Source organism: Musca autumnalis, unplaced genomic scaffold (genome assembly GCF_047663935.1).
Source record: "Musca autumnalis isolate F117 unplaced genomic scaffold, ASM4766393v1 scaffold_4, whole genome shotgun sequence".
Classification (NCBI taxonomy): domain Eukaryota; kingdom Metazoa; phylum Arthropoda; class Insecta; order Diptera; family Muscidae; genus Musca; species Musca autumnalis.
Window position 1 is genome coordinate 113,650,610 of NW_027411977.1, and position 13,470 is coordinate 113,664,079.

The following is a 13,470-nucleotide window of genomic DNA, read 5'->3' on the forward strand; positions in this document are numbered from 1 at the left end:
TTAGGATAATTTTTATGCAATACCTTAATAAGTAAACGAATACACATAATGATAGAATTAACCCCGAGTAATTTGAAATTTTGAATGCCATATTCAGCAATGTTGAAGCCAATAGTAAAGGTATTTTCAAAAATAAAATTGTGTACCAGAGTGGTACTACGCGATCAGACAATAGATTTTAATATCGTTGACGTGATTGAGCATAGCAACAAACAGCTCAATAAACAGGACTGCTCCAATTATGTAATGAGTATGTCCATTGAAAATTCCACAAGCAGCAAATCGTAAACCACTTCATTATGTAATACAATTAGCCCCTGTTATTATTAGCAATTTTTTAACCCTTAAATCTCTCTTTAGCATTATTTCGCTATAACCTTAATTGATGCCCAAAACTTATGAAATGTTTAAATTCAAGGAAGCAAAGCATGCAGGGAGGTACACTTTTATGTCATTACTTAAGATTAGAATTTAAGTAAAAAATCGTTGAAAACCCATATATTTTTTATTTCTTTCTGTTTTCAAAATATTCTGGCTTTTTTCTTTTAATAAAAATAAAGGTTTCATTCAATTTGGAAAAGGTTTCATTTGATTTGGAAAAGGTTTCATTTGATTTGGAAAAGGTTTCATTTGATTTGGAAAAGGTTTCATTTAATTTGGAAAAGGTTTCATTTAATTTGGAAAAGGTTTCATTCAATTTGGAAAAAGTTTCATTCAATTTGGAAAAGGTTTCATTTAATTTGGAAATGCTATAGCGTGATTGATGCAATTGCGGTGAGTGTAGATTTGTAGTCGGGCACACACGCATTGTGCTACCGTACTCTTTACCCAGTGAGTAGTGTTAACTTGTTACATTACTTTATAATGGGTTATATAATGACTAACTAGCCTTTAGGCTAAAGAGGGTATTTACACTTTGATACGACCAAAAATGTGCCTCATCGAAATAGTGGTTTTAGACCCCAAGTATGTTTGTACGATATCCGTTTCAGAAAATTTTGAGTAGATCTAGCAATGTCCGTCCGTCTGTCTGTCTGGCTGGCTGGTGCGCACGATAACTCTCGAACGGATCAATCGATTCGGTTCAAATTTTGGGTATCGAAATATTTTGTCCAGATTCGATTTAAGTTCGAAGATGGGCCATATAGATCCACTCCTTCAGGTACCTCCCCCACAAATGTTCAAAAATTGTCGCAAAACTTGTGCGCACGATAACTCTTTCAGGAAATAACCGATTTGGTCCATTCTTTGCACATCGTGTAATTTTTACCAAACTTAGATGAGGTTCCAATATGGACTCAATCGGTCCACTCCTTCGGGTACCTCCCACACAAAATTTCGGAAAAGTTCAGTTTAGGACCTGGTCTCGAATCGCTTTGATTTTTGTTTACGCAAGTTGTATTCGTGTCCTCTATACGATGCTGTAAGTTTCATTAGGGGCAAGTCCATACTTCCTGAGAAAATAGCCTGAAAATTACAAAAAAACCCTATGACACCGTGTGTAGTGGTTGGAGCGCAAGATAACTCTCGAACGTCCAAAATTTGACTTTCGAAATATTTTGTCCAAATTAAGTTCAAGTTCAAAGATGGATTATATCGGTCCACTCCTTCCGGTACCTCCCCCACAAAAGTTCGAAAATGTTCGGAAAATTTGTGCGTACGATAACTCTTGGAGGAAGTAACCGATTTGGTCCATACTTTGCACATTATGAAATTTCTACCAGACTTAGATGAGGTTCCAATATGGACTCAATCGGTAAACTCCTTCGAGTACCTCCCACACAAAATTTCGGAAAAGTTCAGTTTAAGACCTGCTCACGAATCGCCTTGGTTTTTGTTGTAACATCTTGTATTCACTGTCCCCTATACGAAGGTACAAGTTTCCTCAGGGACAAGTACATACTTCCTGAAAAAATAGCCTGAAAGTTGAAAAACAAACCCTATGACAACATGTTTATGGGTGGAAGCGCAAGATAATTCTCGAACGGAAATGCCAATTCCGGCCAATTTGGCCTTCGTAATATTGTTTCCAAACTTAGTTTAAGTTCGTAGATAAGCCATATCGGTCCACTCCTTCAGGTTCCGACCCCACAAAAGTTCAAAAATATTCGGAAAAATTGTGCGCACGATAACTCTTGATGGGAGTGACTGATTTGGTCCATACTTTACACATTCTCATAATATCTACCAGATATAGATCAGGTTCGAATATGGACTATATTTGTCCACTCCATCCCGTACCTCCCACACAAAATTTTGGATAAGTTCACTGCTATTGAATCACTTTGATTTTTGTTGAAGCAACTTACATTCGCTGCCTCAATTACGATGGTAAAAGTTGTTTCAGGGGCAAGTCCATACTTCTTGAGAAAACAGCCCGAAGGGTGTAAAAAACCCCTAAGGCACCCCCATGGTCTATGTCGGTCCATTCCTTTAAATACCTTTTCCGCAAAATTTTTGAACTTTAATCCTAATCAACATTTTTGTCGGTTTATACGACCAAAATTTTGAAACCCCTTAAATACATAAGTTTTTTGTGAAAAAAGTGTTTCAATTTGCACAGGCTGAGGGTATGTCTCTGTCGGCAAAGCCGACTGATACTTTTTTACTTGTTTTTTTCTAAATCAAATTCCGACACACATTCGGTGCATTTATTACTTCGTGCGAAAATATATATGGGTGCTACATATATCCAAATCTGAACCGATTTCAATGTTATTTTGCTAAGTTTTTTTTTAGATTAAATTCTGTCAAACTTTTCCAATTTCATTAGAAGTGGACAGACCTAGCGTGTTTGGTGCATTAGTTACCATGAAATCTGAACCGGCTCTCATCAAAAGCATCCTTAATTTTTATCCGGATATTATAAGACCTGTACTTTAATTGCATTGGTACATGGACAGGCGGACTGACGTAACTAAATCGACTCATAAGTTTATTCTATCTAGATCATCAAAATAACAATGGATCAATATCATTTCCTAACCTTACCTCAGTGTGGTGTAGGATATAAAAGTATTGGTTAAAGTCTAATAATTTTTCATATGTCAAACTTACAGAAAACCATTTTCTCAATTAAAAAAATTACAATATCACAACTTAAGAGCTTGAGTGTACAATTCTATATAGAAAAAAATTAATATAAATTATAAAACCAAATCGAATATCAATAACTTAAAAAATCATATCAAACAGTATGCCAACAAAATATTTTAACAAAATAAATCTTTCATATTACCTGGATAAACCCTCCATGCCAATTGATAATGGACGTGTCTGGAAAAAAATATTTTTTTTGGCATTTTTAATAAAAATAACAATCCCACACATACATACCCTTTCTGTTTGCGTTGCCGTGGTAACACATTCCTTTGGCATTTCAACAGCAGTGGATGGCGCTGTTTTATGTTTTTCCGCCTCTAATTGTTCAATGAGATTTTTCTGTAAACGTATTGTGCGATCACGATCATCAACTTGACCCTATATTTACGTAAGTGATCCATGCACATTAAGTAAAAAAATATATAAAAAATATTATTATCAAATTAAATGTTAAGTTAATATTAATATATGAATAAATATAAATTAAAGGAGGAAAGTAAATTGATTAAATTCGTACAACATTAACTAAGAGCAAGTGTATGTTTTTCACACATGTTTATGCTATCGTATATGTACGAGTATATTCATGAATATTATTTAAAAAAAAAATACTTTTTAAATATGGATTCAAAATATATTTGTATAATAAGATATGTTTTTTGGTTAAATTGCTTACAAAATCCTTCTTTCGAAGTGTAGGCTTTTTTGTGAGAGTTCCTAATCCCATTTTTTGACGTTAGGTGATCGATTTTACACTGATTGATCATGATCATATATATACACTAACATTAATAATCTTCTTCCACTGTTTGAAACACTTCGAAATACTCGTGTGAGCTCCCTTATATAAACATTAACGACCTCGTTCTATTTAAATTTTCATTGCGAATTTTTCAGTGGGTGGAGGGCCAATTTTATATGACCTTATGGGGGAGTTTCGGAAAAGAGACACTTTAAAGGGTGGTCGGTCATAACGTTCTATCCCAGGAACAACCAAATCGGTATCTTATAACAATATATTAACATTAATCGATATTGACAGCTTTTTACTTAAATGGTCCGATCATTTACTTTGTCTTTCCAAATTTGAATATTCATACTCAAGACTTGACCTAGCCAACGTACTCTGAGTATCATACCTGGATGCTATCGGACGCGTCCACAGGTTACGAATAGTGCAACGCTCAGCAGATGAATGGGATGCGAATTAAATAAACACACACGGACAATTCATCGGATTTTGGGCGAGAGTTTTTGTGTAATCATCCGTGTATCTAAAGCGGGGTACACATGGACAGTTTGACTGTCGATTTTTCGGAGTTATCGATAATTGTCAAACAGTCCAGTAAGCACAAAATATTTTGTGGTTGCCTGATGACTGACAAAAGTGAACGGCCACACTGGCAAGCAACCGATTATTTGAGCAAAACTGACAGTCAAAACTGATCGTGTGTATCCCACTTAAGATCTCGGTGTTGCCGGTACGGGTTTTGTAACATGTTTACATTACAGCTTTCTTCGGGTTTAAACAAATATGTAGAAAATATACGGACCACTTGGCGCTCTTTAAATATCCAAGACCACTTATAAGAACGTTAAATGTCATGGTTTAGGTGTTAGGTTAGTAACCCACAATATCAGGAAACACATTACTGTGAAACTACCGGTCAGTAGCGGGACTCTCTAAATCATTTTTTGAGTTACCGACAAATGTCGTTAAAATTAAAACGCTTATAATTTCGGTAATTAACGATGTTTTTCGGTAAATTATCGACAAATAAAAAGTAGTCGCAAAGTTCTACTGATAGCAAGAGTGGTATTAACTTTTAATTGAACTTTTCATTCATAATTTTGCGTTTTAATTTTTTTGCAAAGTTTGACAGTTTGTGAACATTTTCGTTCAATTATTTTTTACAACTTTCGACGTGGATAATCATGGCAAGAGTACATCGATCAAATTTTATATTTGTAAGAATAACTGGTTTAATGAATTTAATCGACACTCGCTAAAACCGAAGGTCATGAGGGTCGTTCAAAAACGGCCGTTGTGCCAGAAAAAAATTAAACCGTGCGTGAATGGATAATACAAGATCGCCTTGTTAAATACCGCAAAATACAGGCAACCTTGGGCATTTATTCTACCAACTAACATTTGATATTACGTAACCACTTGGCGGCAAAAATGGGGTTTTCTCATTGGATCCAGCAAAATTGGACAATCGCTCAAAAAAGGCTCTTGTGGATTGGTGCAAAGAAATTGTGAATAAAGACGATCGCGGTGCCTCAAACGACACTTATAAGATCGTCAAAGACGACGAATCTTCGAAAGTTGTTCACGTAGGACGCACTTCGAAGCAAATCGTCGCCTGTTTTTTCGGCAAAACTGACAGTGTGGCGACTATACCGCATCAGAAATGTAGGACGGTTAATGCTGAGTGGAATACTACAATTTGTTTGTAAGAAGTCTCCTGAGAAATTCGAGAAACGAACAATATAAGACGAATAATTCTGCAGAATTGATTGGTCACCCGCCGTGATTCCAGCATATCAAGAAAAAAGGTCGTGGTCAACGATTTTCGTCTCCAGAAGATTCCGTAAAAACGTTCAAAAACCATGTTTTCGAGATGTCTCAATCGGAGTGGAAAAAGTGATTCAACAATTGGTTTGAGCACATGAAAATTGTATAAGCCATCCTGGATCAAGAAAACAATAAAACTATTTGTGATGGTAAATATTCGCGTTTTCATTGTTAGACAAGATAGTTATCGTTATCAGTAGTGAGGACGAAAAATATATTGAATGTATCCGCCCTGACAGAAAGGTGGTACGATTATATGTACCTCCCCCCGTTGCCAGTTCAACTTTTAACCTGATAAATTCACCGTTGACTCAAGAGAAGCAGGTGGGTTAGGGTGGGGCGATTTGAACACAACCACGGGCGCCTGGATTTTCTGATTATTGGGATTGTACTGAGCAAAAAAGTCCACTAGACCATATGTCTACGGTGAAAATCGAGCCCCCGGATTTTGACTTGAAGTTTTTTTCAAGGTTTTTTGGATATTTTGGCATACATGTAACAGCCAAACCACTGAGATTTTTGATCCAACACAAAGACAAAAATTGTAGCCAAGATAATAGTTATGAACTCTCTAGTACACAGCAAAAACATTGGAACGCTCCTTCAGGCAGTTATGGCCCCGTGAATGTGCACATTTTTCGGAAAATATCGATTAAATGCACTGTGCTACAAAATTTGACTCAAAGTCAGTGGGTGGAAATTTCCTTTTGGAGATGAAAGCCCTTGGTGAGTGTACTAAGAACGCAAAAGGAAATTTTCAGGATAGGTCAAGTTTCTGAGATATGGTTTGGCCAAAATATCCTTGAAAAAAAATTTCAAGTCAAAATCCGGAGGCACGATTTTCACCGTAAACATATGGTCTAGTGGACTTTTTTGCTCAGTACAATCCCAAGAATCAGGAACTCCAGGCGCCCACTATCACTTTTTTTCTTCCATACAAATCGCCCCGGCCTAAGGTGGGTACTTGCCTACTTCTGTCGACTAAAATACTGCACTTGAAATCACTATATATTCAAAGGCATTCCAGGCAATGTCTGGATATGGTATACCTCACATATGGAATATGGCATAAGTAAGATGGCCTTTACTGTCTAGTGGTCTTCAGTACAAATAGGAAAAACTCTTCTGACAATTCACTACCAAATGAGATATCAGAGACAGAGACCGTTTTCTACCTCTTCTTTACAACATCCTGCTAAAGAAGGTTATACAATATGGGTAACAATGGCACAATGTACAGAAAAGGTCAAATGTTTCTCACTTATGCTTAACATGAAGCATCGGTATGTATTTCCAAAGGATCTTCGAACAGGCCGTAAACTGCACTTAGACACAAATGTTGAACTTCTGTCAGGGAGGCACCCTAAGCAAAGGACCGATATAGGTCATTTTAGAAGTTAAACTAAAGTTGGACAAAATATTACGAGGTCCAAATTTACATTCTTGTAAGCCCCAAATGACGATAATTGTCTAGCAACAACAACATCTAATATGCCTGATGATGTTTACCTAACTAGTTAACGAAACGATCGTCGCATATGTAGGACTTCGCTAGATATCAATTTTCCAATGTAAACTCCTTAGGTCATGGTGTCATAGGAACTTTTGTACCTTTCAGGCTATACAAATACAAGTTGTTACAACAAAAATCAAAGCGATTCGAGAGCAGGTCGTAAACTGAAGTTTTCCGAAATTTTGTTTGGGAGGTACCCGAAGGAGTGGACCAATAGAGTCCACGTTGGAATCTCATCTATGTCTAGTAGAAAATTCAGGATGTGGAAAGTATGGACCAAATCGGTTACTACCTTAATTAGTTATCGTTCGCACAATTTTTTCGAACATTTCCGAACTTTGGTGGGGGAGGTATCTGAAGGAGTGGACCGATATGGCCATCTTCGAACTTAGGCTAAGTTTCGACAAAATATTACGAAGGTCAAATTTTGGACCAAAACGGTTCGAGAGTTATGGTCCGTTTGAGAGTTATGGTGCGCACCAGCCAACCAGACATACAGACAGACGGACGGACATTGCTAAATCGACTCCGAATTGTCTGAAACGGATTTCGTCCAAAACCATTTTTTCGATTAGGCACATTTTGCCCGTATGAAAGTGTGTATACCTCGTTAGCATAAAAGCTGAGGGTATAAAAAGTGTCGTATTCAAAATTGGAAAGACGAGGAATGGTTTTTGGATACCAGGCCACCTAGGATAATAAATAAATTACCCATCTTTCTTTTAATGGAATGCTTGATTTCGGATTGTGTGTTGAAAGTATAACCTAAGCAAGTTCCTTGAAAAATCTGTGTTATTAATGGGTAATGAGGGATTCTAAGTAAACTGCATACACACATATTTCTTCTATATTCTACATTTCTTCGTGTAATGTGCAATGTAATGAAATTGGGTTTGTGTAGACTTTTTATCACGTATGTATTTATATATGTATTGAAAATAAGAATGTAGACATAATTTATATATTCTTTTTTTTTAATTTAATTGCATCGATATATTAAAAACTTAGAAACAAATTAATAAAGAAGAAGCCAAAAAAGTACATAAGTCGAAAAAATATATTGATATTTTACAAGAGTATATAGGGAACATGCTTTGGTAATACTACATTCCAATCTATTGTTTTGTTTTTTTTTTAGAAAGAAATTATTCCCGATAAATTAATTTGAAAGTTTGAGCTCAATTTTTAGTAAAAACTCATCGAAATGTTACCTTTCAGAACTAAAGAAAACATATATTTACTTGTAACAGCAACTAAACATGTCTGTCATTGGAAAACTAACCTTTTTAATATTCGATAAATATTGCTTTGCTTCATTGTTTTTGTTTTATAGAGTATATTTACATATTATTGTTTGGAATTAAAAAAAGGTTTTCAAACACACAAACTCAAGTGTTGGCAGTCAAAATAATGCAACAAAAAACTAAATACCAATTAACGTGCAAATACCTGAAGGTAAACCACCTGTCTTCGTAGATCCGATAGTTCCTGTACAGGATCATCTGTGGTCGATGATGTTAGGCTGGCCAAATCGATGTCGTCTAATAATTTGCTGTCCAAGCCACAGGATGTAAATAGCTGTCCATTATCATTTTCGAATGGATTGAGAGTTTCGGTCTGTAAAGATTAAAACAAAAATGAGTAATTTTTCCAATAAAACACAAAAAAACAATTTTAATATAAACATAGATATACAGATCGTCAAATATCAGGTTCACAAACAAATTTGGTGGCAAAAAAATTGTAATACTCCACAATATTGTGGTTCAAGACCCACCAAATTTATTATTTATATATATAAAATTCTTCGATACTGCCATGATGACGAAATTTTGTATGTGGAGTTGCTAAGACTGAGAATAGGTCTTAACCTATTTGTTATAGGGCTAAGTGGAAAACGTGAATTCCAAGATAATTTTGAACGTATTGTTTAAAAATTGCTTGCAATACTATGGTAATAACTGTCTTGATCCTGAATGGTCATCTCGGAAGTAGAATGTATATAGAATTATATTATATAGAATATATAGAAGGTATAATTATAGACAATATCCTTAATTTTTAGTAAGCGTGACTAGAAATACGCGTGATTACAAAAACGCTACCTTCAATAAATGGGAAAGCGCGATCAACCCCACATTTTGGAATACAGTACAATCCCGATAATGTAAAATTTTGCTTGACCAAAATTCAAAAAAAAAAAAAAAATTATCCTAATTTCAAAGATTTTTAAATAACTAGAAAGACTAAAAATTGTGCATTGGTCACTAAAACGACGGGTCAGCTACGCGGTGTATCTATAATCTATCTAAAGCTTCGTTCCCGTACTTTTTAATGGTAAAACTCGTAAAAGACAGAACTGCAAAAAATTTGTTCTTACACACAAGTTTTCTGAAATAGTTCGGGAACGGACAAATGGAAAATACGTCAAAAAAACTGGAACAAATGTCAAAGTCGGCGTATCAGCCAATCAGACGCCTGCAACCATGTTACTATTTTTTTACTCGCCCAAATTTGTCGTGTAAAAAGTTTTTAAAGAGAGCGTCATTCAGCGCCATTTTTGTTTAAAGAGAAGTGAACATTTTACAACTTTTTTGTGTACGGGAACGCTTTTTCGAGTAAAATGTGTAAAAGTCGTAAAAATTGTAAAAACTTTTTAGTTCTGGAACACAGCTTAAATCATCATCGGACACCATCATGTTGAGGAGTGTAAAATAATAACGTGTTCAATGAATCAGCACTTTGTTAACCGGAAGTAAAAACGCTGTTATGTTCGACCGTGCCGAACTTTTATACTCTACACCATAAATTACATTGAAACCAGATTTCAGGTATTTCTGTTGGATAATGTGGCTAAAACATTAAAAATCCTCAAAAAATCGGGCGGCATGACCTATACCGACAATTCCTCATGCCGATATCATGCCCCTTTGAGTTAAATTTGAATTACAATTTTCTACTTTAATGTCGCCGAAGAAACATTTTTCCAGACCAATTTTCGAACATTAATGATACATGTGGTCAACTATGGTGGATTTGTGAGCATGATAATACTTAAGTTTGTACTGCAAGGATAGTTAAAAAATTAAACTTGAACTAAAATACCAACTATTTTCAATGACCTTTCTAATTTATCGATCCTAATTATATGGCTACACTTGGTATTTGCTTTCAGACAATTTTCGAAGCTCAGAAGAGATCTTACGAAATCAAAAAGTCATTTAAAGCAAGTTTATAAAACGTTTTTGTTTGAATATTTGTTGATTTTATCTGAAAGTTCTCGGTAACTTTACCATGTTGAGAATTGAACCCACGTTCCTAATAAAGCGGGTCAAATTTGTTGTAGGATTTATCAGAATGTTCCATTTTACTAAACTAAACCAAAAAATTGCGCAATATTTGCATGGGCAGTACAATTTTTCAATTTTATATGATTCAAGCCTATTCTGGTGATCGCAAAAATTGGACACTTTTCTGTACATTTTTTATTATAATTGGGATATTTTCCGAAAATATGGCAACACCGTTAAGTTTTTTCTTGGGAATGTTGGCATATGATAGGACTCTCAAAAACTAAATAGTATGGATCTGTAATACGAGCACATCAGAAAATAACTTAACATATAAAAAGAAAAAAATTCAAACCTATTCAGATGATCGCTAGTGTATGTATTTAAAAATGGTCAAACACCAATAAACAAACAAACCATTAAAATACAACAATTAAAAATGTTCTTTTTTGGAAAAAAAATGTTCAAACAGAAGGTCGTGGGCCCGATTCCCCGGCCAGGCAACATCAAAACGGTGGCAAAATACCCCTCAGTAATGTTGACGACATTTCCTGAGTATTTCAGCCATGTAAAACTTCTCTATAAAGTGGAGTCGTAAGACACGCCGTTCGGACTCGGCGATAAACAGTATGTGCCATATCGGGGTGCACTCATTGATATTAGAGAAGTCTCTGTCCCTGTCCCGTCTGGGATGTTTGTGGAACAATTATACAATTATACTCCTTGAATTTTTCATAAAACTCATATAACTCTTATAAAAACTCATATTGTAAAAAAATGTCCTAGTAGTTCTAGTAAGGTCTCAGGAGTCGAGCTTTTCAAGAATGATAGTGACACGCTGCGAAAGTGTATTTACCAGCTAGTTAACCACATCTAGCAGGCGGAACGTGTTCTCGAAGAATGGAATGTGAACATCTTATGTTCCGTCGACAAGAAAGGATAAAAGATTGTGTGCTTAAAAGATAGGGACGTAAGTCTTCTCCCTATTGCATATAAGTTAGTGTCTAGGATATTGTGGGAACGACTAAAGCCTATGGTCAATAAAATAAATGGATCATATCAATGCGGTTCCAGACCTGGCAATTCCACCATTGAACAGATATTAATCTTCCGGCAAATCCTAGAAGCCGGGGTACTTCAGCAAGCATATGTGGCAGTGCTCGATGTGTATGAGAGTAAAATACTTCGTAAGAGATTGGATTTGGAGATTTGAGCACATTATGGGCTTATCCACATTCGGAATAGTCTCCATACCCGACCGATTTGAAGTCTTTTGATGTTTTTATATACATTTTTGAGCGAATTAGCTTTAATGTAGCCCTTAGGGTTCCTACTGGTCATAAAACTTCTGTACCAAAAATTTTAGACATGGATCCACGTTTAAAATAGCCCCCATATAACTGTTCCGACCAATTTTAGGTATTTTAAAGTTTGAAGTATGTAACATTTCCAGACCGAATTAGTTATAATTCGGCATTTAGGGTCCCTAGCGTCAGACAACTTCTTTACCAAAAATTGTGGACATAGGCCCTCAAAAAAAGCCCTCAAATAACAGTACCGCCAGATTTCAGTTATTTTGATGTTTCTATCTAGATTTTCTGACCGAATAAGCTTTAATTTGGCATTTAGGGTCTGTACCCAGCGGTCAGAGGACTTTTCTACCAAAAACTGTGGACATAAGTTCATGTCTTGGAATATTCCTCATACAACGGTGCCAACCGATTTCACGTATTTTGTAGTTTTTGTTGACATTTCCGAATTAGCTATAATTTGGCGTTTAGGGTTCAAAATCATATCAAAAATCTTCTTCCCTCAAAAGTGTGCACTTAGGTCCACGTTTTGGAATAGTCCTCATATAATGGTAATGTCCGATATCAGGGATTTTAATTTTTTTTATCGACCTTTTCGGCCAAAATTTAATGTAATTGTCACAAAGGGTTCAAAGTGGTAAAACAAAATCCACCAAAAATTGTGTACATATCGCACCTGGTCTACAAAAGGGCGGTAACTCAAAATTTTGAATTTTTCACTTCTCATTAAAAAAACGATATATAATGATTAACTCCACCTACTGTAAAAATTTCCCATTATTTTGTCTACTCTTTCATCAGAAATACCGTTACGTGATTTTTCATGTCTACAGAGTAACTTCTATGTATCAACAAAAGAGACTTACTTCTAGTTGCGTCGTCGTGTTTCCAGCATTTTGATCGCAATTTTTCAACAAGAGAGTAGTATTTCCAATTGCTCCCTGTTTATACCTTTCACCATTGTATGGAGGGTATATTAACTTTGTTCTGTTCTGTTTGTAATGCATTGAAATATACATTTCCGACCTTATAAAGTGTGTATATTCTTGATCAAGATAAAATTCTGAGTCGATATAGACATGCCCGTCTTTCCGTCTGTTGTAATCACTCTAGCATCAACAATAATTGAGCTAAAGCGCTGTATTTTTGCACGCGAGTGTCTTTCCTCCATACGCAGGTCAAGTTCGAAGATGCGCTATACCGGCCCACTTTTTGGTATAGCCCCCATATTGTATAGCCCCCCCGATTGTCGGTAGTTTGGGGATTTTAGCTATATTTTTTGGCCGAACTACCTATAATTTGACGTTTGGGGTTCCCAGTGGTCAAAAAACTATGTACTTCACTAAAAATGTTAAAGATAGGTCCAGGTTTTGGAATAGCCCCCATATAACGTACCTCCCGATTTTCGGTATTTTGAGGATTTCAGCAACATTTTTTGACCAAACTACCTATAATTTAAAATTTAAAGTCTACAGTGTTCACAAAACGTCTCCACCAAAAACATAGGTCCATGTTTCGGTATAGCCCCCATATTTTCGGTATTTTGAGAATATTAGCTACAATTTTTAACCAAACCACTTGTAATTTGACAGTTGAGCTTCCCAGTTGTCACAAGACATCTTCTCCAAAAATTGTCAACATAGGTTCACGTTTTGGTATAGCCCCCATATACCGTTA

At 35.6% G+C, this 13,470-nt stretch overlaps 1 protein-coding gene across 32 annotated transcripts in view; it reads right to left on the reverse strand.

The window, feature by feature from the left end:
* LOC141402734 (uncharacterized) overlaps positions 1-13,470 on the reverse strand; it is a 313,145-nt gene that overhangs the window by 17,509 nt on the left and 282,166 nt on the right. For 23 of the 32 annotated variants that reach the window (XM_073984626.1, XM_073984625.1, XM_073984622.1 and 20 more), the window contains 3 exons: positions 8,643-8,810; positions 3,337-3,480; positions 3,239-3,276 (listed from right to left, as the gene is read on the reverse strand). In XM_073984626.1, the coding sequence (XP_073840727.1) occupies positions 3,239-3,276; positions 3,337-3,480; positions 8,643-8,810 (350 nt within the window). The remainder of the gene's footprint in view (positions 1-3,238; positions 3,277-3,336; positions 3,481-8,642; positions 8,811-13,470) is intronic. The other 9 variants (XM_073984628.1, XM_073984627.1, XM_073984624.1 and 6 more) reach the window with 1 other exon arrangement.